A 27683-nucleotide genomic window follows, 5' to 3' on the forward strand; every position below is an offset into this window, starting at 1 on the left:
AAAAGCACCTCAATTTTCCTGGAGGTGTTCCAGATCGGGAATCAGAGCACAGATGCCCAGGTGAAATCAAGTTTTCATACATGGATTCCTCTATTGCCTGCCCGTATGTGCAGGCTCACTACCCAAACCTCCATTTAAAAACCCAAGATCTACCATTCTCCTTCCGGTTCCCTTCCCCTGCCCCCTTTCCTCACAATTTAGTCCTAAAACCTTGAGGTGACACTGAGGGAGGGAGAAGGCCATGGGGGCTGTGTGAGGGTAGGTGGGTATATTGTGGTGGCCCGGCCCAGAGTGGGATGTTGAAACCCAAGGTGGGTGCTGACCCATATCGAGGGGCTGGGGAGGCGAGCCTAGTGTGGGTTGTCAGAGACAGAGACAGGTGAGGAGGGAATTCCTGCAGGGGGTGGGGTTGGACGGGGAGCTGCCCAGCATGTGGAGATCAGGGCCCACGCCAGGTAACACGGTGTGTCCACACTCGGGGCGGGGGGCACAACTGTGATGAGAAAACATGGGTTACATTCACGGGAACTGATCAAATTAATAAATACATTCTTAGTGCTGGACAAAGGAGTTACAAATATGAAAAGGGAAAAAATTACAATGAGCTTTGTGATGTTGGATTGGAATTAGAACTATTAGTGTGAACTGCTGGTTCTTAATACACAGAGATAGAGAAATCCGTTGAATATATAAATACACATATAAGATATATGTATGCATATGCACATATGCATATACACAGATACAATATGTGCCATGTGTGTGCATATATACGTCATGTATACATAAAATCGCTAGGTCTGTCCCTTGAGAGAGTCTGGGAACAGCGACACCACAACAGCAACAAGGGTACCTAGTGTACATATCTTAAGTTTCTAAATTCCATTCTCTGATAAAAGGAATCAGGGCTCCTCAAAGAAGTGGCAAATTCCGGGAATGCTGCAGGGAAAGTACAAAACGAGCCCAAAATAACTTGCTGTGTCAGAAAGTATGGAAGTGCTCAAGGCATGAGGGGCATATGTCAAAAGGACACAGGAGGTTAAAGGCACTCCTACCGGCCAAGCATGAGAACTGAGGATAAAAATAAACCCTGACAGTAACAGATAACACACTGAATAAAACAGGGAGCCATGGGGACATACATAAAGCTACAGACTGAACTGTGCTCCTGCAAAATCCTTGTGCTGGAGAACTAACCCGCAGTTGGGATGAAAATGGGGCCTTTGGGTAATAATTAGGCTTAGATGAGGTCATGAGGGTGGGGGTCTCCTGATGGGATCAGTGTCCTTAAGATACCAAAGGGCTTGCTTTCTCCTCTCCCCTCACCCCTGACCCCACTCTTCCTCTGCCATCTGAGGACATGGTAAGAAGGCTGCAGTCCACAAACTAGAAGAAGGGCCCCCTCCGGGAACCGACTTGCCCGGCACCCTGATCTTGGACCTCCTAGCTTCCAGAACTGCGAGAAATAAATTCTCATTGTTTAGTCTATATTATTTTGTTCTGGAAGTCCAAGCTAATACACATGCATGCATGCATACATACATACATAGAAAACTTGATGAGGAACAGGATATTTACAGAGTCTCAAAGCACCTCTCCACAAAATATTTACTAAATACAAAGGAAAAGAAAAACTTCCTTCACAGTGGAGAAGGCTGGCAGACACCACCTTAAGCAAGTGCTAACGTTAACGTCACCAGCAACAGGACAAATCCACTTTATAGAATTTCTACCAACTTTTCTGTAAATTTGAGATTCTTTCAAAACAGAGAGTAAAAAAAAAAAAATCCCAAAAAACAAACAAACAAAAACCTAAGAGGTCAACCTTCTACTCTTGGTTTCTAATTCAAGCACATAGGTCCATTTCCTAGTGCCAATTCAAAGAACATTGCCCAGTTTTAGATGTCAACGTAACTCACTCATCACCTTCCCTCCCATTTACCGGTTTTCATCCTCATCAAGTGAAATGACAACTGTGAAAATGTGTAAATTATAAAATTTTATGTAAAGTATTTTTTGCTACTTAATTTAAAAAAGTCTGTTTCTGTCCACTTAGCAGACACCAGCCCTTGGAAATCCCATGTATGTATATTTATTATTAGTGTTTTGCTGATCACACCTGGTGATCATACTCCACTGATAAATCATCTTTCTCTTGAGTTGGTTTCCATTCACTCTAACATCCTCATTAACTTGAACATTTCTTTGAAGGTCATCTACATCATTTCCAAGGGCTCTTCTATTTTTTTCCCAATTCCTTGATTTCTGTTAGACTCTTTTATTTTTAGATTATTGTCTTTTAAAATTTCCTTTTTCAAAATGTTCAATAAAGTCTAGAAAATTGTCTACTTTCAATTACTACATCTCACGGTCTCTTTACTCATCACCATTCCCAAATCTTATTTCTAAAATGTATCTAACACATAAACACAGTCTTATATAAAAGAATGTGATAACATTTTAAGCAAATTTGAATTATGTGACTTTCAACTGGTATGATATAAAAACACATGTAGAAGTACTGGTTGATTGATAGATGGATGAAGAACCCTGAAAATATTAGGATAACTGAAAGAAGCCCTTCATTAAAGACCACTCATATATTGACCGAAGTCCAGAACAGGGGCGTCTACAGTGACAGAGAGTAGATTAACGACTGCTTAGGGCTGGGAAGTAAGGAGAATGCGGGGGTGATAGCTAAAGGATACAGGGTTCTTTCTTGAGGTGATGAAAATGTTCTAAAATTGAGTGTGGTTAAAGTAGTACCTACTGTGGATATATTAAAACCCACTGAATTGTATATTTTAAATGGGTGATTTGTATGGTACATGAATTATATCTCAATAAAGCTGTTAAAAATATAAAACTGAATTAGAAACACATGTATTAAAGTTTCATTTGATGTGCAAAATCTGAAATAATTTGAATCTATCCCCCATTAAAAATGCCGTAAGAGTTGTACAACCTCAAAGCCAAATGAGTCATAAACCACCTACATTACTGCCACACATGATAGCACTTTAGATGATTAAAGGGCATCCTCTGTCAGCATTAGGGCCACTTAGGTTGGAAACACACAACCTCTGTCAGGGTTGTTTTTGGATTATATGATTTATATTATGCAAAATTTTCCAGAACACACCCCTCAGGTAAATGGTTTCAAATAATGATAGCTGCTGATCTTCCTCCCCTTAGAGTGATTTCTGCACCTCTGTGTTCTCAAACAACATTCATTTTGAAGTCTGAACTATTTATTACCAGTCTTTCTGTCAGTCACAATACTTCTGGTCAAACTTTACTCTTTCTCTCAATATCTAGGTCTATTAGCATAATCATTTCATAAACTAACTTGAAAAGAATGTTGGCATAAAAAGGGAAAAAACTGTCAGTGTGATAATTTTTCCACTGAGTTTAGGGAAAAGTAGATTAGGGGAGTGTTACAATAGAAAGAGTAATGAAAACGACAAATCACAAATGTGAAAAAAAATAAATTCAAGAATTAAGTTCTTCGAAAAGGTATCAAAGATGAGAAGGGCTTGGAATTCCTAGAGCAGGCGTCATGGGACAGTGGGGAGAACAACAAATGGAGCAGTCAGGACGCCCAAGTTCCATCTGAGCACGGGCCTAGGTCTCTGCTTGCTCATCTGCAAAACGAGGGGGTGGACCAGGTGGCCCCTGTCCCTTCCAGGGCTAAAAATCTTTTCTTCTAAACTCCAAGTTCTAAGCTCTCTTACCTTCTTCTTTAAAATGACTCTCTGTGTCTTCGGTGAGACATCCAAGACGAGCTCTGCACAGGTAATGGCTCTGTTGGAAGCCACAGGCCGTCCTGTCCCCTCCTGTAAACTAGAATTGAAAAAACAGTAACAATCATAATACACACACACACGTATACACGTGGACTCACATGCGTATTCATGTACTCATAAGCAAACGGCTAAACCTCCACCATAAAGAAGATAATTCTTCTTTAATCATAGAAGAAAAAGCCTGACTCAAGCTGCAGAAAGATCAAGGCTGTGCTGTTTTCCTGCACAGTTCAAAGATTCATTTGTCAGAAGACATACTCTGACATTTCCCCTCTCCTGATAATTTCAGTGGCTTAAAATTCAGACATAAAAGGATGACTATATATCTTTAGAGACAAAAAACAAAAACTAATCCAGACATTCCAAGGGTCCAAGAATTAGTTCTACTGTTTGCCAGGAAGATGATCAGAATTATTGCATCCCCATGTCTTAGCAAGAAATCAGAAGTCCCTTAAGGATGAAAAGAAAACAAAGGGTTCATAATCACCTTCCTCCAATTGCACCTCGTTGTGTTTCTCTATGGCTTAAGAATACTAAGCTTTATGGAATGTTGCAGCCTAACTACACTTTAGGGTATTTCAATGAGATTTTATTTAGATCATCCTCCTGTTTCCACTAATCTCTATCTTCAAAAAATGGACTGAAAAATTCCGAGTTAAAAACCAGTTTTCATGATATCAAAAGCACAAGTGACCAAAAAAAATCTGACTTCAACAACATTAAAAAACTTTTGTCCTTCCGAAAGACATTACCAAGAAAGTAAAAGGACAATCCACGGAATGGGAGAAGATATTTGCAAATCATATATCTGATATGGGATTTGTATCCATATTATATAAGGAGCTTTAAAATTCAAAAAGGCAAAAAAATCTAATCTAAAAATGGGCCAAGGATTTGAATAGACATTTCCCCAAAGATATACAAATAGGGAATTCCTTGGCAGTCCAGTGGTTAGGAGCCACCGCTTTCAACGCCGTGGCCAGGGCGGCCCGGGGTTCAATACCTGGTTGGGGAACTAAGATCCCGCAAGCTGTGCGACATGGTCAAAAAACAAACAAACAAAAAAGATACACAAATGGGAATAAGCACGTGGTAAGATCTTCAATATCATTAATTATTATGGAAATACAAATCAAAACCGCAATGAGGTAACATTACCTATTCAGTAGAATTACTACAATCAAAAAAAGGTGGAAAACAGGGCTTCCCTGGTGGCGCAGTGGTTAAGAACCCGCCTGCCAATGCAGGGGACACGGGTTCGAGCCCTGGTCCAGGAAGATCCCACATGCCGCAGAGCAACTGAGCCTGTGCGTCACAACTGCTAAACCTGTGAGCCACAAGTACTGAGTCCATGTGCCACAACTACTGAAGCCTGTGTGTCTAGAGCCCGTGCTCCGCAGCAAGAGAAGCCACTGCAATGAGAAGCCCGAGCACCGCAACAAAGAGTAGCCCCTGCTCACCACAACTAGAGAACGCCCGCGCATAGCAACGAATACCCAACACAGCCAAAAATAAATAAAAAAAATAAATTTTAAAAAAACATTAAAAAAAAATTTGTTTTTAAGTGGAAAACAACAAGCACTGCTGAGAATGTAGAGAAACCAGAACCCTTACACATTACTGGTGGGACATAAAATGATTCAGCTCCTGTGGAAAATAGCATAGCAGTTCCTCAAAAAGGTAAACACAGGGGCTTCCCTGGTGGCACAGTGGTTGAGAGTCCACCTGCCGATGCAGCGGACACGGGTTCGTGCCCCAGTCCGGGAAGATCCCATATGCCGAGGAGCGGCTGGGCCCATGAACCATGGCCGCTGAGCCTGCGCGTCCGGAGCCTGTGCTCCGCAACGGGAGAGGCCACAACAGTGAGAGGCCCGTGTACCGCAAAAAAAAAAAAAAAAGGTAAACACAGAATTACCGTAGAACCCAGCAATTCCACTCCTAGGTATATATGCAAAAGAATTAAAAACAAGTACTTAAACAAGTACATGTATGGGCATGCTGACAGCACTGTTCACAACAGCCAAAAGGTAGAGACAACACAAATGTCCACCAAAGGAAGAACAGACAAAATGTGGTACAGACACACAATGGAATATTACTCAGCCATAACAGGAATGAAACAGTGATACATGCTACAGTGTGGATGAACCTTGAAAACATTATGCTAAGTGAAAGAAGCCAGACACAAAAGGTCACATGTTTTATGATAATTTATGTGAAATATCTGAAATAGGTAAATCCTGAGAGACAGAAAGCAGATTGGTGGTTTCCAGGGGCTGAGAGAAGAGGTTTAATGGGGGAGTCACTACTTAATGGGTTTGGGGTGATGAAAACATTTTGGAACTAGACAGAGGTGGTGGCTGTACAATATCACGAATACACTAAATGCCATTGAACTGATCACTTTAAAATGGTTAATTTTATGGTATATGAACTTCACCTCAATTTCAAACAAAATAAAACAAAACAAAACTAGTCTCCTTCCTCATCGTCAGTTCTCACCAAAAATGCGAAGAAATAGGATCTACTGCACTTATAGGGGTCAACCCCTTAGCACACTAAGATTCCCAGGAACTTCTCTTTTTCTCTATCCATATCTGTTCAACCCATTAAACTCGTAATTCTCCATTAGGATTCTTCAGTTAAACAGCTTAGTAACTACTGGAATTTAACATAAGAAAGTAAAGAGAAAAACATGAATAGCAACCAGATTAAGGACTGGCTTTTCAGGCACTAAAACCTTAAGCATGTCATACTACTGAGTGCCATAATCTTTAAAAAGAAAGAAACACACATGATTGACTTAATTAAAACAAGATAAGCATCTCAGCACCATCATTATCAAAAGAGAACTGTAATAAACAAGGAAAAGAAGGGCTATTCTAAGCAAAGATGCCTATTCAATTCATTATTAGTGAAATCTGGAGTCTAGGTAGCTGAGAGAGACACTGCACAGACTCAGAGATGATTTTGTGGGCCTCAGGCACATACAAAAATATTTCATGAGCAAAATTATTCAGAACATTTTGCAAAGAAATATGACTTTAAATGCCCCGTTCACCAGGTGACTTATATTTGGAATGCTGAAGATTAGGCTATCTTCCCAGTTTCTTCAACTTTAAAATTGGCCCTGTGACCAGCACAGAAACAAACTATATTTATGTGTTGGTGGAATGACTACTTTTGAAAGCCCAACGTTTTGAATCTCTACCTACCTACCTCTGTACCAATCTAACAGAATGAGAATAAGCTCACTATTCCTCACCTGTCTTTTCTTTCCAAATACAACTAACTAGTCAGACAACAGTGAAGATCATAATTGTAAGGCAACTGGAATTACTGTCAAGTTAAACTCCTCTGCTTGCCTTTAGGTGACTATTAAAAAGACCTTTAAGTGTCTGCTTAATCAGAATTCTCAATGGAAGAGGAGAGTCAGAATGGTGACTTGAATAATTACGGATGAAGATTAGTCAGTTTCAAATGAGGAAAGAGGTAAAACAAAAAATGGAAAGAGGTAAAGGAAAGAGGAAAGAGGTAAAACAAAAGTTTAAAGCAAGAGAAATTTAAGACATTATAATAACAATGCCTTAGGGGAGTTGTTAGATACTAGAATGGATTATTGGGGATAGATTATTAAAAAGAGAAGAGTCTTGCCTTTTTGGATAAATTTTACTCTAGCCAGAAGACAAGGGTTTAGACTAAAGACCTCTCAAGATAGAGCCTGAGCCTAGGATTTGGTAAAGAATGGAAGGAATCTTCGTTCATCCCTTAGCCTCCTGAGAACTGCTTAAAATTTAAAACGGGTTAATAATTAGAGTTTTCTGCTTTACGAACAGTAATTTAACTCAGAATTACCCAGAGAACGTATATGTAGCAGCAATGTAAATGAAATTTTCATAATAAAGCTGTCGGTTATCCTGGAAATCATTCATGTTGCAGTTGATCTCAGAGGAACCTGCCCCTTTAACAGTCAGAGTGATAAAAGGTGGCAGGGTGGGTTCGTCCCAGGCATAATCCAAGGAAGTCATGGGCTTCACTTCAGTTCGGAGCCTGGGTTCAGCAACGCCATGCTGAGTGAAGACAACCGGGACCTACAGTAAGGGCGGAGAGGATAAAGAGGACTTTCAGTCAGAGCGGTGGTATTGGAAAGTTATCAGTGCCTCCTAGGTTTAAGTCCCAGATCCTTCCCAAATGAACCTACGCAGCATATAACCACAAGTGAGGCTCATCATGTGGCCTCTTCAAATGCCTCTCTAATCATCTTCAAAATTGCAAAAAGCCCACCAATTAGACATGGGCCACAGCCTGTTGGGTAAAGGGTTTTGAGAAGCTCTGCCACGCCAGATACCTAGAGGAAGCTTCTCTGTCCTTTCAATGGCATCTAGTCTACCCTCAACCCCCTGGGATACACTTTGAACAAAAATTTTGGAATTCAGCTATGGAAAGTCACATATTTTAAGATGTAAGGCATAATTTAAAATAGAATCTAATGATTTCCATCTTGGCTTTACTTGGAAGATTCATAAAGGAGCTCACTGTAACTAAGCAACAGGAAGAATGCCCGCCCATTCTACCGGGCGTTTGTCAATCTGATTCTGATTCCTCTCTCTCTGTTTATATGGAAATGTCTACAGAGGGCACCATGCCAACCAAACGATCTAGTCAAAATAAGTTCTGGGTACTGAGAAGTCCCTTCTGGACAAGGCTGCCCAGCAATCAAAATAACCAGCAGAAACCACCTCCCAATGGTAAGATTTCTAAGATCCTGTATGGCTTCTTTTGAACCCAAGTTTAAAATGTACTTCATTCATCATTATCTTAAGGGCAGTATATATTCCACTTTCCCGCATATGAAACAGCCAAACTGGCTCTCAACTCCCCTTGGTACCTTAGAAAAGTTGTCAATTCGGAAAGGAGGGGGTAACTGATCTGTATCACTAAAGGAGATCCTATAGGTAGCTCCTCGAAGAGTAATTTCCACACGCAGGAAGAAGCATTTTCCCAGAGTGTCTCTGCAGCAAAAGGAAACAAAAGAGGCTGCATAAAATGGAGGGAACAAGCTCCAGTTCACATTCTCCTCATACTTCTCATGATCACCACTGTGCGCTCTCTGATCACATTAAAAAAAGTAGAAATTGACAGTATAATCACACAGTAAAAAAGAATTCATTCAAGCAACTTTGAACAGCACGCCGTAACTGTATGAGATCTACAAATTTTACTTAGGGTTTGTTTTGGGTCTAGCATCAGTGCAGCAAATGAGTAAATATTGGTTGAACTACATAAAATTGTTAATATTAGACTACTTTTGACCTAGAAAAGAGGAATTTCACATGGTTCAAACTAATATATTGATGTTATTGATAAACAGGGTTTGCACTGTAGGATGAGGGAAGGTGAGGAAGAATCCTGTGGAATGGAGGTACCAGTATGTGATCATAATTTACGTGGGTGTTTTGTGTGTGTGTGTGTGTGTGTGTGTGTACTTAAAAACAGATAAACCACTGGAGAGAATGGAAAGAAAGCTCTTCCTTAGGGAAGAATATCAGTTAATAAATGTAGAAGAAATGAGAGAACCAGAAAATCACCATTTTGCAACCACCAATGTAATAACTGATTCAGGTAAGAACCATCAAGCCATTGAGTGAAAGGTTTTGGGGAAACAGAACAGACACACAGTCTCAAATTATCCCCCCAATGGACTAGTCCTGTTTACAAAGAAGAAAAGGTAACTTCACAATACAGAGACCTGGTGGACACCAGCTAAACCAAATGATGATCGAATTTAGCAACATTAATAACAGGACCAACAGACGTCACAGGCCTCCGGATGTGATGCAGTGGGAAACACGTACCACCGCAGAAGTAGTATTCTTACCAAAAATGGATGGCCCAAATTTTTCTTTTTTGGCCCAAATTTATATATAAAAAACCATCAGAAAAATCCAGAAAATAAAACATTCTACCAGGCACCGGCTTGGACTCCAAAAATGTCAACGTCAATAAAGACAAAAAGGGAAAAGTGAGACTATGACTATTCTAGATTAAAGGAGATGAGATATACCAGCCAAATAAAATGCATGATCCTTCACTGGGTCCTAGATCTGGGGAGGAAGGTTGCTATGAAGGACATTTTAGAGAACTATTTATTTAAAAACATAATCAATATTAAATTTCTTCAGTGTGTAATGATAGGTAATAAAGTTTTTATGAAGTATCATGATGACTTCACATTACTTTCAAATGGTTTGGGAAAAAAAAATGTATGTGTGCAAGTGTGGAGAGAGAACAAGAACAGACCAAATGTTGAAATGTAGGAAATCTAGGTAAAAGAGGGGTGCCTTTGTACTTACTACTCTTGTAAGTTTTCTGTGGGTTTAAACTGTTTCAAAATGAAAATGTGGGGAAAGTAAAGGAAGGAAACAGCTGGCTCAGGTCCCTGCTCAGTAGTTTAGGGCCACACACTGAAACTATTCCAAAAGGATTAACAAAGGTACACAAGCCATCCTTCTGCCCACCCTCCACACCTTTTACTTCCTTTTCTTCTTGTTTGAAGTAACGATGAGTAACTTTTTGTTTAATTCTGAATTGGCTTCACACCACACAACTGATCTGGGCTGCCTCCACCAAGGCAGTATATAAACCAATGGTGGTTTCAGCTGCAGAATTCCTCACCTTCCCCTGCCCGCCCCCACCACGAAATCTTGTGGGACAGGGGTCCCCAACCCCTGGTCCTCGGTGGACGGGGCCACACGGCAGGAGGTGAGCGGTGGGCAAGCGAGCAAGGCTTCATCTGACGCTCCCCATCACTTGCATTACCACCTGAACCATCCCCCCACCCTACCGTCCGTGGAAAAACTGTCTTTGACGAAACTGGTCCCTGGTGCCAAAAAGGTTGGGGACCGCTGTTGTGGGGAACATATGATACTACCAGATAGGAGTTCTGGTTGAAGTAGGGATGAGGGCATTGGAGTCCTGCCCACTTTGCTCCCTTGACCTGTAAAGTCACCTCCTTAGACCCCAATGGCCCCTAGGAACATAGCTGGAAAACCACTATGCCAGAAGCAATTAACTCTAATAAGGGGGGGCCAGGGCAAAGGATAATTAAGAAAGGCACATCATCAACAAAAACAGAAACAAAGAAAAACCTCAGATAATGCATTTTTTTAGTCAAATATAAATACTATTTTGGATCATCTATTATTAAATTAGCCATTTTTCTGTTCCCTTGCAATAGTGTTCTCCATAAAGAACTAACCATAAGGTATAAATGATTAAATATTGCTTCTAAATGTGTTGAAATAGCACTGATTTCAGTGTCTTTAGCTTCAAAAAGCATTTGATGAAAAAAATTAAAGAGGACAGAAATAAATAGAAAGTCGTCCCATGTTCATGGATTAGAAGACTTAGTATTGTCAAGATGTCAATGCTACCCAAAGTGGATCTACAGATCTAATACAACCCCCATCAAAATTCCAAGTGTTCTTTTTTCCCCCAGAAATAGTAAAATTCAGATGGAATCTCAAGGGACTCCAAATAGCTAAAATAGTCTTGAAAAAGAACAAAGATGGAAATCTCACACTTCCTAACTTCAAAACTTATTACAAAACTACTGTAATTTAAAAAAATGTGTGATATTGGCATAAAGATAGAATATGAATGAATAGAATAGAGAGCCCAGAAATAAACCCTCACATATAGGGTCAACCAAGTTTTGACAAGGGTGTCAACACCATACCATGGGGAAAGGAAAGTCTTTGCAACAAATGGTGTTGGGAAAACTGGATATCCACAAACAAAAGAATGAAGTTGGACCCTCACCTTACACTAAATAGAAACATTAACTCAAAATGGATCAAAGACCTACATGTAAGAGCTAAAACTATAAAATTCTCAGAAGAAAACACAGCGGGGAAAGCTTCATAACACTGGATTTGGCAATGATTTCTTGGATACGACACCAAAAGCACAGGCAACAAAAGTTAAAATAGGTAAGTAGGACTACATCGAAATTAAAAACTGTAAATCACAGAACACAATCAACAGAGTGAAAAGGCAACGTATGGAACGGGAGAAAATATATGCAAATTATGTATCTCATAAGGGGTTAGTATTCAGAATATATAAAGGACTCCTACAACTCAACAACAACAAAAATAATTCGAAAATGGACAAAGGAGTTGAATAGACATGTCTCCCAAAAAGATGTACAAACGTCCAACGAGCACATGAAAAGAAGTTCAACATCACTAATCATTAGGGAAATGAGAATCAAAACCATGAGATACCACCTCACACCCATTACTATCAGAAGGGCAAAAAATAACAAGTGTTGGTGAGGATATGGAGAAATTGGAACCCTTGTGTGCTACTGGCAGGAATGTAAAATGGTGAAATGTAAATGGTGAATGTAAAAATGGTCCTACTATATAGCACAGGGAACTATATTCAATATCCTGTGATAAACCATAATGGAAAAGAATATGAAAGAGAATGTATATATACGTGTAACTGAATCACCATGCTGTACAGCAGAAATTAACACAACATTGTAAATCAACTATACTTGAATATATATAATTTCACTGCACTAGAGTGAAATAAAATGTAATAAACTATCACCAAAAAAAAAAAAGGAAGTTCAACATGGACGAACCTTGAGAACATTATGCTAAGTGAAATAAGCCACTCATAAAAAGACAAATATTGTATGATTTCACTTATCTGAGATACCTAGAGTAGTCAAATTCATATGAAAAGGAAAACAGCGGTTGCCAGGGGTTAAGAAAGGGAAAAAGAGGAGCAGTTGTTTAATGGGTACAGAGTTTCCATTTTGCAAGAGGAAAAGAGTTTAGGAGATTGTTTGCACAACATAAATGTACTTAACACTAGTGAAGTTAAAAATGGTGAAGATAGTAAATTTTATGTTATGTGCCTGAGGCCCACAAAATAATCTCTGGGTCTTCATGCTATCTTTCTCATATGGTATGTGTATTTTACCACAATTTTTAAAGTTTAATACATTTTTTTTTTAAGCAATGGATGAAAGCAGAAAAAGAAAGCAGTCATCCTGTACTACTTGAGGCTGAATTTTGTTGAGTTTTCTTAACAAGGACCTGAGGGTCACTGGGTTGGGCAAAGAAGGCCAGGTGATTTACTGAAACCGCATCAAATGAGAGAAGAGTTTGTACAATGTGCAAGAATAGACAAAAACATTTATAATCAAAGCTGCCATCTAAATGCTGACAGAGTTGTGGGTAACAGTGAGATCAGTACTACCCCCTGAACATGTGACCTCAGATGACAGCAAGTGCACAATGGTCAAAACTGTCAATGTTCCCTTTAACTCACTGCATCAAAATGTTCACTCCTCCTTGCCTGGTCTTTGCAGTTTTATGACCTTTGAGCCAGAAACATATGTGTGCATTTCATGAAGAGTAGTCTTATTATTTATTACTATTTACAGCTTTATAAATATCTGAAATTTATATGGTATTTACAGCTTACTATTTACATTACTGCACCTCAATTGAGGCTACTTTTTGTCTAAATATAGTCTCTGAACTTACCTCATGTTGATATGGAAGGAATTATTCTTGTTGACTTCAAAGCCTCCAGACCAAATACAATTGGGAACATCCATCAATCGGACACATAACAGCTGATCGTAGTCATTCCGAGGCCAGTGGAACACCACACTGGAACCAGGAAGGGTGGAAATGTAACCTTCAGGATTGGCTATTCCCTAAAACACACAGGATCATTGGCTTTAGTCAAAAGCCAAGTCAAGACGTAAATGCTTACTGAGTATCTATCTGCTCTGAGCCTTGCCCTCTACCAGGAGCTATTTAGGATACCAAAGGCACAAAATGATTATTCACATCAAAAAACTTAGTGTTGATGGGGAGATAAGCCCTAACATTAAAACTCACTGTGCTATTAAATAAATACTAGTTAATCTTCAAAAGCAAGCTGCTTACCTGTCCCCTGGCAAATTCCCTCTGTGCAAATGCAAGCTTGTGAGATGATTTATTATCTAACAGGTAACGGGGAGCGAAGATTACCATACAGGTGTCGATATATCGGCCTCGGCCTTTCTTGACATCAATACCTACAAATAACAAGAACCAGTTCCATGAGTTAATCAGAAGGAAAAAAATTTGTGGTCTAAAAAAATTAAATAGCCTTCACAATTTCACTGAAAAAACAATTGTAGCTCCCAGAGAATCTGTCAAGGCTCCTAAGAATGGAATGAAAACAGCAACAGCACTCAAAGTATTATACTTTATTCCCATTTAGGCCTTAAAAAGTCTCCATGGCAACATCAACGTTCCCATAATTCCTAGCTTCTTCATAAGGTGTGTACAACTATAACAACAACTAAAACACACAGGTGTTCAGTTTGGTTTCCATTTATAAAACTAAGACAGGGACTTCCCTGGTGGCGCAGTGGCTAAGAATCCGCCTGCCAATGCAGGGGACACACGTTCAAGCCCTGGTCCGCGAAGATCCCACATGCCGCAGAGCAACTAAGCCCGGGCGCCACAACTACTGAGCCTGTGCTCTAGAGCCTGCGAGCCACAACTACTGAGCCTGTGCTCTAGAGCCTGCGAGCTACAACTACTGAGCCCACATGCCACAACTACTGAAGCCTGCACGCCTACAGCCCGTGCTCTGCAACAAGAAAAGCCACTGCAATGAGAAGCCTGCCTGCCGCAACGAAGAGTAGCCCCTGTTCACCACAACTAGAGAAAGCCCGTGCGCAGCGATGAAGACCCAACACAGCCAAAAATAAATAAATTAAATAAATAAATTTATAAAAAAAACCAACTAAGCCAGTTTATGTGATACATTTCTGCTTACACATGGGACACAAAATTTCCTCCTAGAGAACTTGCCCCTTTTACAGCATATTGTAGAAATTTCATATTACTTAACTAGCTTCTGCAACTGCCCTGAACTCAGCTGACTCTTCTAGTATTTTCTTTAAGCCCACTGCCCAAGAAGCCAGCTCAAACATAATGCTAGATGCTATAGAATTTATTCCTTCATAAAATAAATGTTTTCAGTACCTACTAGGTACTGGAAAAAAAAAAGGCAAACAAAACACATACCAAGGAAAAAAAGACATAGTCAATCAAAAGGAAATCTCAAAACACCAGGTTCCAAAAAAAGAAAGAAAAATGAAATAGCACTATATTCTTAGAAACTCTGCTAACAACTTTTAAAAATACAAAACTCAGTGGATGAATTAATTCATTCATTCAGACAATGAATAAAGCAACTATATTCAAGGCACTGGGCTGAGCACTGGTTATAAAATGATAAAAACGTTTACGGTAAAAATAATAAAAATAATAACAGTTATTGAATTCTTAATACATGCTACACCCTCCACCAAAGGCTCAACATTTAATTCTCATAACAACCTCTTATCAGTTAGGTATTTTTATTCCTTCATTTTTGCAGATGAAGAAACTAAGGCAGGGAAAGCTGGGTAACTTGCCCTGGGTCACGCAGCCAGTGGGTGGCATAGATGGATTTAAACCCAGGCAGCCTGCCTCAGGAGTCCTTGCTCACATCGTGATGGGACATATACAAGGACCCTACCAATAGTCAACAAGTATCAAGAGACCATAAAAAGAGAAGAGACCTTAGGATATGACAACTAGGTGTCCTGGATGTTCCAACGTTATTCCAATTATAAATATTCTGATCTGTTAACTCCCTAATTCACTTGTACTGGTGTTCCTTTAATTTAAGTCTCAAAAATAGCTGAAAGACTGAGCAAATCACAGAAACAAAATCACTGAAACTCTGTATGAAGCAGCCTTTACCTATTCAAGGGGTGGAGCAAAAAAATGTAAGGAAAAAGTAAAGAAAATTATCCTCAGCTGGAGGATCAGATACACTTGATTTCTTCTATTAAAAGTCTTAATGTCAACTTTAAAGTAGACAGCTTCCATGTCAAGGGAGCATACATGCAAATTCATGTTTTAAAAAACAAAAAGCTAACTCTACTTGGAAGAGAGTCTTCTACTAATAAACCTTCAAACACTTAAACATATCACTGACTCCATGGGATTCAAGGTAAACAGCTAAATGATACCATCTCAATTTTTCCTTTTATAACACGACTCTTTACATTGACACTGTCCAAAACAGTAGCCACTAGTCATACAAGATCACTTACACTAACTAAAATGAAATGAGAAATTCAATTTCTTTGTCACGCTCACCAGTTTTTAGCAAGGTACTCTCAAGTGCTCAGCAGCCACGCGTGGCTAGTGCCTCCTGATTGGACAGTACGAAATAGAACATTTCCACCTTCCCAGAGAGTTAAATGGTTTCCCAACATTCAATACTCAACAGTGCTTTGAGATCCTTGGAAATTATATATGAAAGGAAAGATGCGCTGCTAACATTTTAAACCTGAGACACATTTAAATCAAGTTTGTCTTAACCCTTTGGAAAATCTGCGTGTTCCAGGTGGCCACGAGGCATACAGGTACAGCATCCTCCCCGTCCCTCACCACCCCGCCACGTCCAGAAGCTAAGCTAGTTAGGGCCTTCTAATTACCATAACCACCAAGTGCATTTTATTATATTTTTTGCCTCAAATGTGGACACCCCAGTTGTAATCCTACTTCTAACAGACTTCCCCTTTATCTGGACAAGTCACTTAACCTCTCTCTGCTTCAGTTTCAAGTAGAACAATGCTTCTTACCCTCTTAGGGTTTGCAAGTTTTAATGAATGCGTGGGAAATGCTTGGAGGATAAAAAGCATTCTAAGTGTTCCTATTATTCCCATGAAAAACAAGGATTCAAGCCAAACTGATACTCTCCTGACACAGGTGAGTCTGAAATTAAACAGAGCCTCAGACCTCAAAAGGGCAGTGTTCAGGTGGCTCCTTAGATTCCTAGGAGAATAGATCTGTGTTGATATCAATCTAGAATTCAGAGAACAGATACCTGACCCAATGCCAAATGAGAAAATCAGCACTTGCAGCGAAGCCAAAATGTATGGCCGACTTAACCCTCCAAGCCTGAAGTCATCGGCCCATGGTTCCGATTCTCCCACTGCCCCAAATATAACCCACCAATGTTATAGATCAGCCCTGGGCGGTTTCCTTGCTGGATGACTCTCAAAGCTCGGACACCACTACCACCATCCAGTGAGAAGCCCTGACACCAGCCCGGCATGCCTTCAGGATGAATCCCCCTTCCGATTCTCATCGTGCAGCTGTGGAGCAGAAAAGCAAAGATGTATATACATTCGTCCATAAGAAAGTCTTATCTACCTGTTCTAATCAGGAAGCACTGCTGTGGCTATCAGCCAAAATTAGAACTCCAATACTGACTCTTCCACATTCTCATGTGATTCCCAAACACAGAAAGGCAATTAATCAGTGGTCAAAACTCTATCTTAGAGGTAGCCACAGTTCAATAATGTGTAAAAATGTACTGACCTCCACAACTAAATGCTTTAGGAGAAAACATTATGATTCTGTGAGCATAAGACAGGAGGAAAATGCTACGGTATCTGAAAAACAAAGATTCAAAGCAAACTGATATTTTCCTGACTCCGAAATACCCTGAACATATGAGAGAAGTATATACAGAAGATGCAGCTAGTGGTACACTCTTTCAAGGGCCTGGTACTATTGTAACAGCAAAGCACCATTTAGTTGGTCAGCGTCCTGTCACGGATCCTGGAAACATAATTCCTGAATGTGTGTTCCAGCTCTACCACTAACAAGCAATGTAACCTTGGGTGGGTAACTCTTTCTGAGCCTCAGTTTCCTCATGTAAAAACGAAACAAGGGGCTTCCCTGGTGGCGCAGTGGTTGAGAGTCCGCCTGCCGATGCAGGGGACACGGGTTTGTGCCTCAGTCCGGGAAGATCCCACATGCTGCGGACCGGCTGGGCCCGTGAGCCATGGCCGCTGGGCCTGTGCTCCGCAACGGGAGAGGCCACAGCAGTGAGAGGCCCACGTACCACACACACAAAAAAAACACACAAAAAAAACCAAAACAAGATTCCCTGTGCTGCCTAATCTACTGAAATGTTGGGAGAATCAAATGAGATAGTCTATGTGGAAATGCTTTGGGGACTGTGAATTCCGTACACAAAACAAACTGTGTTTCAAACGTCAAGTCCTGGATGCTGACCACGTCAAGTGGCTATCTGTGGCCAGCACCCTGGTCAATCCTCTCCAGACTCCAGCAGCAGCCCAGAGTCCAGCCCTCCCTGGTAGATGCATCTGTATCCACTGGCAAGTACTACTCGTTAAGCCCTCCTGTAAGTTTGCAGCACATTTCTACAGATAATGGGGTATGGAGTATTAGCAGTATCAGATACACTTAAGTATTTTTGGATTAAGGCTATAAATCAGAAGACCCCTGTAAAAAGAAGAATGCCAAAACCAAGAACAAACGTGAATTAATGCTCTACATGCAACGAGTGCTTTGAGATCTTGAAATGGCACATTTTATTTCAACAGAAAAAGAGATGGATTTCAAAACCTTACAAAAAAGGACCTGGACTAGATTAATAGGGTGGAGGCTCTACCAAAGGGCCATCCATCTCCCCTCTGAAGTCAGCTCCTCTGCCTGCTCTGAGAGCTTCCAGGGGAGAGAGACCGTGCAGAGAAGAGAACGTGTGGGTCTCTCTCCATCAGCAGAGTTATGAATAGAACTACTTCAATACACGGAAAATAAAACTGGCTTTCATTATAAACCAACCAAATGGTTTATTTTCAATATCGAGTAACACAGAAATTAGATCTGAAAAAATCCCATTAAGTCATGGTCCTGTTCCCCTGCCAAGTCAGGACTGTTATCTAGAGTATATTTCCACTTACACGGATCTACTAGAGCCTTTGCTAATTTCTCCCTTCCCTGGGAGCTTACTTCCCCTTCCCGTAGATGACTGCACTCACAGGCTTGGCTGCTCTTTGTCAGCGTAGCAGAACAAGAGAGGGCTCAGGCTCCGGGCCAGCTCATGCTCTTCAAACTGGCCTGCAGCATCCATTCTTGCATTGTCCTGTCTGAAGATCAGCGGGAGCCCTTTAGGAAGGAGGGGGAAAGTTTATATCAGTCCCAGCCGGTGTACCCAGGACACATACAAATAATAAAAGGAAAAAAATCACCAAGGGGGAAAATGGTGAAAACTGAATTTATTTGGTGGGCTTGCTCAGTCGTTGTCCAAAAGGCCAGTCTTGACCATGATTAAGCACTTCTTATGGAAACAGAAAAGTAAGTTTAGCAGCTTATACTGCTGAGGTAATCTGTTTGCATTGGCTCCATTTAGTTAGCTGAGCAGATAAATCTGAATTCCCACGACCAACTCCAAAGGCCTACTTGAGCATCCTCTGTACATACCTGTTTTGTTAATCAACCAATACGGAGCCGAAATGAAGATCTTTAAAGATCCTTCTGCTCGACACACGATCCGGATAGTGAGGTTCAGCTGCCGCCGGTTGATGTCATAGAGCCTCATTCTTACCATATAGTTTTGGGTTCCAGATGGAATAAGCAATTCTTTACAGAGTGGAAAATTTTCCAATGACACCCCTAAAGAAGATACAAGCTATTGTCTTTCAGAGTTCTCACTTTAGTTTGTCAAAACAGTCCACAGCCAAACTGAATTGGATTGCTCTGGAAAAATCAATAACCACGTATTCAACAGGCAAAAATCTCATTAGAATGGCCATCTTCCTTTAGCTGGGATGAGAATAAATACGGTCTAGAAGTCACACTAGGGAGTCTGAACTGCATGATAATTCGAAGAATGAAAGTACCCAAAGGTTATCAATAACAGCTCTGGTATTAAGAGTTTACTATACCTCAGGCCTTCAGCTGGGTGCCTGAAACCCAGTAAAGGCAAGTAGAGAGTAAGAGTTAAGGTTTTCTGCAGCCTCCCTGCCTGGCTTCAAATTCCCAGTCTGTCCTCACAGCTGCATGATGTGTGGCAAGCCATTTAACCTCACTGTGTCCATCTGCCAAATGGGGATAATATCAGTATCTACTGCTCGGGCTTCTTATTAAAAGTGACGATCCACAGGGAGCATGAGTGTGAAGATGAGGAGTGCTTGGTGTGCATGCAGTGATGAGGGGGGTGGGGGCAGGACATTCCCATTCCATACAGGGACTCAACAAATATTTGTTGAAGAAATAATAAATGTCAGGACAAAGACCTATTTTCTTTAAAACAGACAACCAGAATTGCACTGTTTTTCTTTTCTAAATTAAGCTCAAGGATTTACATATTCAAAAATGTAAGCTTATCACTGGGGGACACATTGCTGAAGTTCAGTGAGTTTCAGGATCCTCATCAGTAAAATGGGGAAAACAGCTGTCCCTCTGCCTGAAACATCCATTGTTGTGAAGATCAAATGAGACGATGTTATGGAATCACAAAACTGTGAAAAGGTAAATATCTAAGTCCTTATTATTTCAACATGTCTACAACAGCCTTAAAGAAAACTTACTTCCTGTCCCAAATCCAGAAGTACCTTGTTGCTACATGTGCTACAAATATGATAATGACCCCCCTCCCTTGACTTCATTCATCCCTACAAATGAAATTACTTGATACATTAACTATTCCAAACCTCAATGTCTTTGTCAGTAAAATGGGACAAATAACTATTGCTGTAAGGATTATATAAGATCAAGTATATGAAGGTATTTGACATACTGCCTGAAGTACACAGTACATGCTTACCTAACGTTTTTCCCTTTCGTGAAAAGAGAAGAGACATATGATTTTGCTCATTCTGCAGCTGGTAAAAAGCACCGTTTGAAAAGATGAAATGACTTCCTTTACTCACACATCCAGTGAGCAACATTAAGAAAAAAGGCTGTGTTGGGGCTTCCCTGGTGGCGCAGTGGTTAAGAATCCGCCTGCCAATGCAGGGGACAAGAGTTTGAGCCCTGGACCAAGAGGATCCCACATGCCATGGAGCAACTGGGCCTGTGCACCACAACTGCTGAGCCTGCGCTCTGGAGCCCACAAGCCACAACTACTGAGCTCTCATGCCACAGCTACTGAAGGCTGCGTACCTAGATCCTGTGCTCTGCCGCAGGAGAGGCCACCGCAATGAGAAGCCCACGCACCGCAATGAGGAGTGGCCCCCGATCGCCATAACTAGAGAAAGCCCGTGTGCACAGCAGCGAAGACCCAACGCAGCCAAAAATATAAATAAATAAATTTATTTAAAAAAAAAAAAAGGCTGTGTTGAGTGCTTGCTCTGTAAATCTTTTAGTTTTGTTCGGGTTTTTTGTTTCGATGATTTTCTACATTAGAAGTTTTGCTTTTCTTTTTTTAACTGCATAAATCCTTTGAGCTGGCTTATTGAGGTATTATATGTGCTACAATTTCTCTAAAACTTTCCCAAATAGTCATAAAATATCCACTGACACGTTCACAGAATTATTACAGATAATTATTTGACTAAATCCTTACCCAGTTCAATGTTCTGGGAGGTATCAGCTGTGTGGAGAGCCACCTCCTTGCCAGGTTTCAGTGTCCCATTAATGGGCATTCCTTTAACATAAAAATCAAGTTCACAAGGTAGCAAGTTGCAGATTACCACTGTCGGCAGGAGATATATGGTATGCCCAGGCTGTCTGAAAATCTGTTTTGCACTGTCAGAAAATATGTTGGAGGGCATGTAATCTGGATAATTCTCTTTCTTTATGGCCACACAAAACCTAGGACGACAAAATGGTGTAAAAGTCATCAGCTTGAATGAAGAGCTTGAATTTTTTTCTCCTTAGCTAAGTATGAGACAGGATTACATTAAAATGGCACAATAATTTAGTAAGATATTTGCAGTTTTCAATCCAAACACATTCACTAAGGCATAATCAAATGACAATAAAACGTACAGATTTTAAATGTTCTGTCTGATGAATTTTGACAATTATAGACACCTCTACAACCATAACCCAAAACCAATTACAGAATATTTCTCTCACTCCAGAAAGTTCCCTCATATCCCTTTCCAATCAATATCCTCTCCCATCATTCAAGCAACCACTTTCTGATTTATCATTATAAATTAGTTGTGGCTGTTCTTGAACTGCATATAAATGGAATGATACAATATGTACAACTCTTTGTGTCTGGGTTTTTTTTTTGCATAACATTAAGTTTCAACAACATTCAGCCATGCTGTTGTATGCATCAGTATTTCATATGGCAATGTGTGAATATACCATTTTTTAAAAATTCATTATCCTGTTGATAACCAATTGGGTGGTATCAGCAGATCAATTTAGCGAGAATGGAAATCCTAACAATACGTGAGTCTTCCAATCTGTGAACGTGGTTATATCTTTCCACTTAGTTATTAGATTTTCTTTAATATCACTCAGCAACGTTTTGTAATTTTTAGGGTAAAAGACTGGTACATCATTCCTTAGACTGATTCCTGAATAATTAAATTTTTTTTGGTGGTATTGTAAACGGTGTTTTTAAATCACATTTTTCAATTGTTCATGGCTAGAATATAGCATATAATTATTGATTTCTATAGGTTGATCTTGAACCCTAAAATCTTGATAAATTTATTAGGTCTCATGCTTTTTTTAAAAAAAATTTATCAATTTTCAAATGTTAAGCTAATCTTAACTGGGATAAACCACACTTGCTGGAAGCTATTTGGTAGTATTTTGTCAAGAATTTTTGCATCTCTTCATGGGGGAATACTGGTTTGTAGCTTTCTTTTTTTCATAATAATTGTATCAGTTTTGGTATCAGGGATATGCTGGCCTCATAAAATGAGTCAGAACTATTCCCTCCTCCCCTACTTTCTGAAAGCGTCTGCAAAAAGCTGGTATGATTTTCTCCTTAAACATCCGGTAGAATTCACTAATGAAGTTATATGGTCCTAGAATGTTCTTTGAGTAAAGGTATTTTATTATAAATTAAATTTCTTTAATAGATATTGGGCCATTTGGATTTTTTGTTTCTTCTTTGTATTACTTTTGGTAATCTGTGTTTTTCAAGAAATTTGTCATTCCAGTGTGGAATTTATTTGTATAAAATTGTTCATACCTCTCCTTTTAATCCTTTTAATATCTGCAGGATCTATAATAATTCTCCAATTTTCATTCCTTATATGCTAATTTGTGTCTTCTCGCTTTTCATCATGATTGGTCTTATTAGAGGTTTATCAAATTTATGAATCCTTTCAAAAAGCCAGTTTTGACATTGTCGATTTTTCCTACTGTTTGTTTTCTACTTCATTGATTTCCATACTTATTTTCTTTTTCTCTTCCTGTTTCTATGTGTTTAATTTATTCTTCTACCTTAAGGTAGAAGTTTACATCAGTGATTTTACATCTTCCTTATTTTCTAATGCGAGCATTAAAAGCTATACATTTCCCTTTAGAACTGCTTTTGCTGCAACTCCTACATTTTAATATGTCCAGTTTTTATTATTATTCACTTTGAAATATTTCCTTTGTGATGTCTTTTTGACCATGGGTTGTTTAGAAATGTATTGTTTAATTTTCAAGTATTTGGGGGTTTTGTAAGCATCTTATTGTTTTGGTTTCCAGTTTAATACTATTATAATGATGAAATACATTGTGTAGGGTTTCAATTCTTTAATATTTATTGATCTTATGGCCCAGTAGATGGTCTCTCCTGATGAATGTTCCACACATACTTGAAATGAATGTGCAATCTGGAATTGTTGGTTACAGTGCTTTATAAATGCCCACTGTGACAAGCTGGTTGACAGCATTGTTCAAATCCGCTTATGTGTTTATTGTTTTTGTTGGTTTGTTTTATAAATTACTGACAGGGAAGTGTTAAAGTCACCGATTTTGTCTGTGTATTTATCTGTTTCTCCCTTTAGTCTCTCAACAACTGGCAAATCTCAATAAAGGGTACAGTGGAATTATTTACAGTCTTCTTCTACTCCTCTGTAAGTTTAACTAAGTGGATGCCTGTTTTTGCTATAAAGGAAACTAAAGCTGATCATCTCTAATCTAAATAAGTTTAAAGTCTAAGTTTAGAAGGATCTAACAATAGCAATCCAGTATTTTTTCTAACATATGAATTTAGTAACATATTACTTGCACTCTTCAGAAGAGGAGACAGGAGTCTAAATGACAATATAACTTTGTCAGAGTCCCCATGAAAAGTCAGCACTAGGTGCATGAACCTTCACCCAAACTCCTTTGAGTCATTTGAAAAACTCGCAACCCCAGGCTTTTGCTTCCCAATTTAGGAATGGGAACTGGTCATTGTTTTTTCTTCCCTCCCTACATGTCTTCTCTTTATGCTGATGCAGACACACCAGTTTCTAATCGTATATGTGTGAGTTATGGGTTTGTGATTGTTTCTTCCATAAATATTAGATAAGTAACTGCCACGCTCCCGCCCACGGTTAACCCATGAATTCGTACGAACCTAACACTTAGGGAATAAAAGAACTTAAGGAGTAAGAACTTTAGGGCTTTAAATAAGCACAACTGAATCACTAAGGGTCCTTAGAGAAAGAATGAAGAAAAAATGGTAAAATATACATGTCACTGCTGTGCCACACATACCTGAAGAAACGGCTTTTTTCCGCATCCATAGAGTGGCACTCTCGTTTGCTGCTACTAACCTCTGTAGTCTTCACTACATTGGTCCAGTGAATAGGAGCCTTACAGAAAAACACACCCAGTCCTTTGGGCCGGGCCTGCAGCCGCCAAGAAGTGAGGTGTAAAGGCACGGCAAATGAATCACCTGGCATGATGGCGGGAAGGACCACGGGCTCTGCCACAGAAACACGGGTTAGCAGTTTCAGGAGTGGTTGCCCACCCCAAAGTCCATCTAGGGTAAAAGAAGGACAATGTCAAAGCTTACTGTCTGGAGCTGATGGGCTGTCCAGTCTTAGTTCCATTGGCGTCTCAAGTCTGTTCTTCACAATGAGGGCTGATCGGACAGTGATCACTTTCCGAGCACTGCCTTCCATGGTCACTGCAAAGACGACCCGGACAGGTGGGAGTGAAGAGAACTGTGAAAAAGAGAAAAGTAATAAAGAGTTTAGCTGTGCTTTTGAAAAACATACAGAATACAATAATACCGACCAGAATGCCTACATCTAAAGCATCTTATTATTACTATAGCTCTTCAGTGAAATGAGTCATTAAGCCCTAAAACCACTCCACTTTAATAGGAGTGAATACCCTCTTAATACTCACTACAGTAACAGCCAATTCTAAAGAGTTGTTTGTACTAGTACACCTTTCACAGGAAAAATAACTTTTTTTTCTAAATGTCATAAAATTTACTCGATATGCCCATACACTATTTGTTGACATGCCTATAAAAAAACCAACATTTGTATATCAAAGAACTTTAAAAACAAACTTCTTCTTCACAATAATTTTCTAAGTTCTGTTCAGTAATCACTCTTTTTCTGAACACCAAGAAACTCAAGATAATGGAGGGAAATCATTTATTTATGGTCTTGGTTGGATGCAGCCACTACTTTCTTTTTGCATATGTTCATTCACATACTCAAAACACATTCTGTACTGCTACCATGTGCCAGGAATTTAGCAATTTTTTTAAGTATAAAATTCCACATTAGGCATACCAAAGAGAAGGTTTCTAAAGCTATTATTCTGTGTATCCAGAACATACTGATAGTGCTTGTTGATGGGAGAAACAAATGACACGACATCCAGGCTTCCCATACTGCCAGTTGTTTTCATTAAAGCAAACCGTATGTGAAAACCAACCTAATAAACAATCAAATGACAAGCTCCATGTTTTGAACCAAACTTTCTAGAAAGTCCTAATGAAAAGGCAAAGTACAGTCTTCTAGGGTGTTATTAGAGGGACACAATCATCACCAAAGCTTCCAGTGACCCAGCCCAGTAAAGCCCCAGGAGAGCCAAGGCCCAATAACAGTTGTTGTAAATCTTGATCTTGTTGCCTCTATGCTTATCTGAAATTTCACATTTTAAAACTTACTAGCCTCAGGGAAAAGAAATTATAAGCAAAAACCTCAAAAAAGCATTTTAATGAATGTCATCCTGTGGTGATGTTTCAAAAATCAGATGAGGGAAGAAAAAAATCTATTTTTCATTCTTAGTTATTTTCATGATCTTTGGGCCAAAACCTATAAAATATGTATAGCCATACAAAGGTTAATTTATATTTAACTTGGAGAGAAAAGGAGACCTTGGACTAAAACATTTGCCTTTTGTTCTCCTTCCCTGTAATATTCAGTCTCACATACTAAGTTAGGTGAAAACATTTTCTTGCAAGTTCTTGTAAAAGGAAGGAAATATTAATAGAAAAGGAAAAAGGTCCAGTGGTCATCAAGAACTATGTGTGTAAACACAGTGACACAGGAAAATCATACTCACATAAACCTGGGGATGGATAATATTTGTCCTACTGCTTGGGCTACCAATCTAAGAAAGATTCCAAAAGTCAGAGATTCAGTACAGACCTAAGATAACAGGCATCGTTAAATTCAATGACAATATAAGTTGCTTGAAAAAGTGGTTTTATAAATACTCTTAGGTAAAGTATGTTCTACTATGAAAAGAAAACATCTTGGAAAAAATGGGAACAGCAATATTCATTTTACAACCATTCAGGATATACAAAATTTCTCCAGAATGCATCAATAAATAGAAAGGTATCTCCGGGGGGAATTAGTCCTTTTATTACTGACATGAACTTAGGCAGAAAAGTAACTTTGAAAGGAAGTTTCTTTTTCTAAGAAACTTGGGGCACAAGAGAAGAACAATGAAAAGAACAGTGTCCTCCAAGAATATATTTCATGAAGCAGCAAGCATGAGGAAGGCTACAATATCTCTGCAGATCTGTGCTTTCCTATTTATCACTGGCTACTCAAAACTGAGCACAGTTACCCCATGAGTATCTGGCAAGACCACCCGTGGTGGTCATATCAGCTAGGATGTCAGCCTCTGCCTGCACATTCTAGTCAGGGATGCCACATTCCCCAAGGCTGGCCCTCCAACCCCTAGAACTATAGGCTGGGGTAAAATCAGGGCAAGGGTGTGTGAGAGGATGCATGATCAGAAAATAAACAACAGTGGACATCTATCTTTATGCCGGAGAGGAGAATTTGGAGACACGGAGCTAGAAAGATCAAGGAGCAGCATTATAAAAGCGTAAAGAAGACAGTGTATAAAGGAAGCATAACAACATGTGAAATAAAGCCAATATATGTTTGGCAAACTCGCAAATTGCCGGTTGGTCCGGGTGAGTATAAAATGGATCTACACAGGTTGGATAATATGTGTTCGTGCCAATCTTAGATCTTGTTTCTCTACTAAAGCTAACCATTGGCTGGCTTATCTACATAGTGATTACCAATGCCTATGACTGACCCAAATAATCTTGGGTATTCCTCCTGGGCTAGGAAAAATGAAGAACAAGAAAATGTCACAAGAGCAAGGCTACTACAGGCCTGTCTGACGGCCTGGCTTTAAGGGGGTGTGGCTAGGCCACAATCCTGCCACTGAACACGCTTTCCACAGCCGCGCACCGTAGAGGAAGAGGAATTCTTATCTGGCGCAGCGTATCGGAAAAAGGTCCCGACTTTGTCCACTGACACTGGGCTCACTTGCTCCCAGCCATTCACTCTCACTTGCAGTTGATGGATCCGGAGGTCATGGGTGTGTCTGTCAGGCAGAACACAGAAAAAGACATTAAGCACAATCCTATCCAGGGAAGAGAAGTAGAAGCAGAGCCTGAAATCGGATTTACTACATAATGACATAAAAACCCAGTTGTCTAAATAAACCTTTCGGTGATTACCTAATGCAAGGGAAATCAAGAGGATATTTTAACTGAGTCTCACACTTAAAACAAAGCTGCAAGATC

The 27683-nt window shown here is 39.7% G+C and overlaps 1 protein-coding gene across 1 annotated transcript in view; it reads right to left on the reverse strand.

The window, feature by feature from the left end:
- Positions 1-27683, reverse strand: part of VPS13D (vacuolar protein sorting 13 homolog D) — a 244666-nt gene that overhangs the window by 119368 nt on the left and 97615 nt on the right. Inside the window, exons 43-55 of the mRNA XM_030878044.2 lie at positions 27346-27481; positions 26192-26239; positions 24678-24828; positions 24377-24587; positions 21276-21523; positions 19190-19381; positions 18748-18874; positions 16907-17049; positions 13787-13917; positions 13376-13551; positions 8695-8818; positions 7662-7897; positions 3735-3843 (exon numbers count right to left, since the gene is read on the reverse strand). Coding sequence (XP_030733904.1) covers positions 3735-3843; positions 7662-7897; positions 8695-8818; positions 13376-13551; positions 13787-13917; positions 16907-17049; positions 18748-18874; positions 19190-19381; positions 21276-21523; positions 24377-24587; positions 24678-24828; positions 26192-26239; positions 27346-27481 — 2032 coding nt within the window. The remainder of the gene's footprint in view (positions 1-3734; positions 3844-7661; positions 7898-8694; positions 8819-13375; positions 13552-13786; positions 13918-16906; positions 17050-18747; positions 18875-19189; positions 19382-21275; positions 21524-24376; positions 24588-24677; positions 24829-26191; positions 26240-27345; positions 27482-27683) is intronic.

Source organism: Globicephala melas, chromosome 1 (assembly GCF_963455315.2).
Source record: "Globicephala melas chromosome 1, mGloMel1.2, whole genome shotgun sequence".
NCBI lineage: Eukaryota > Metazoa > Chordata > Mammalia > Artiodactyla > Delphinidae > Globicephala > Globicephala melas.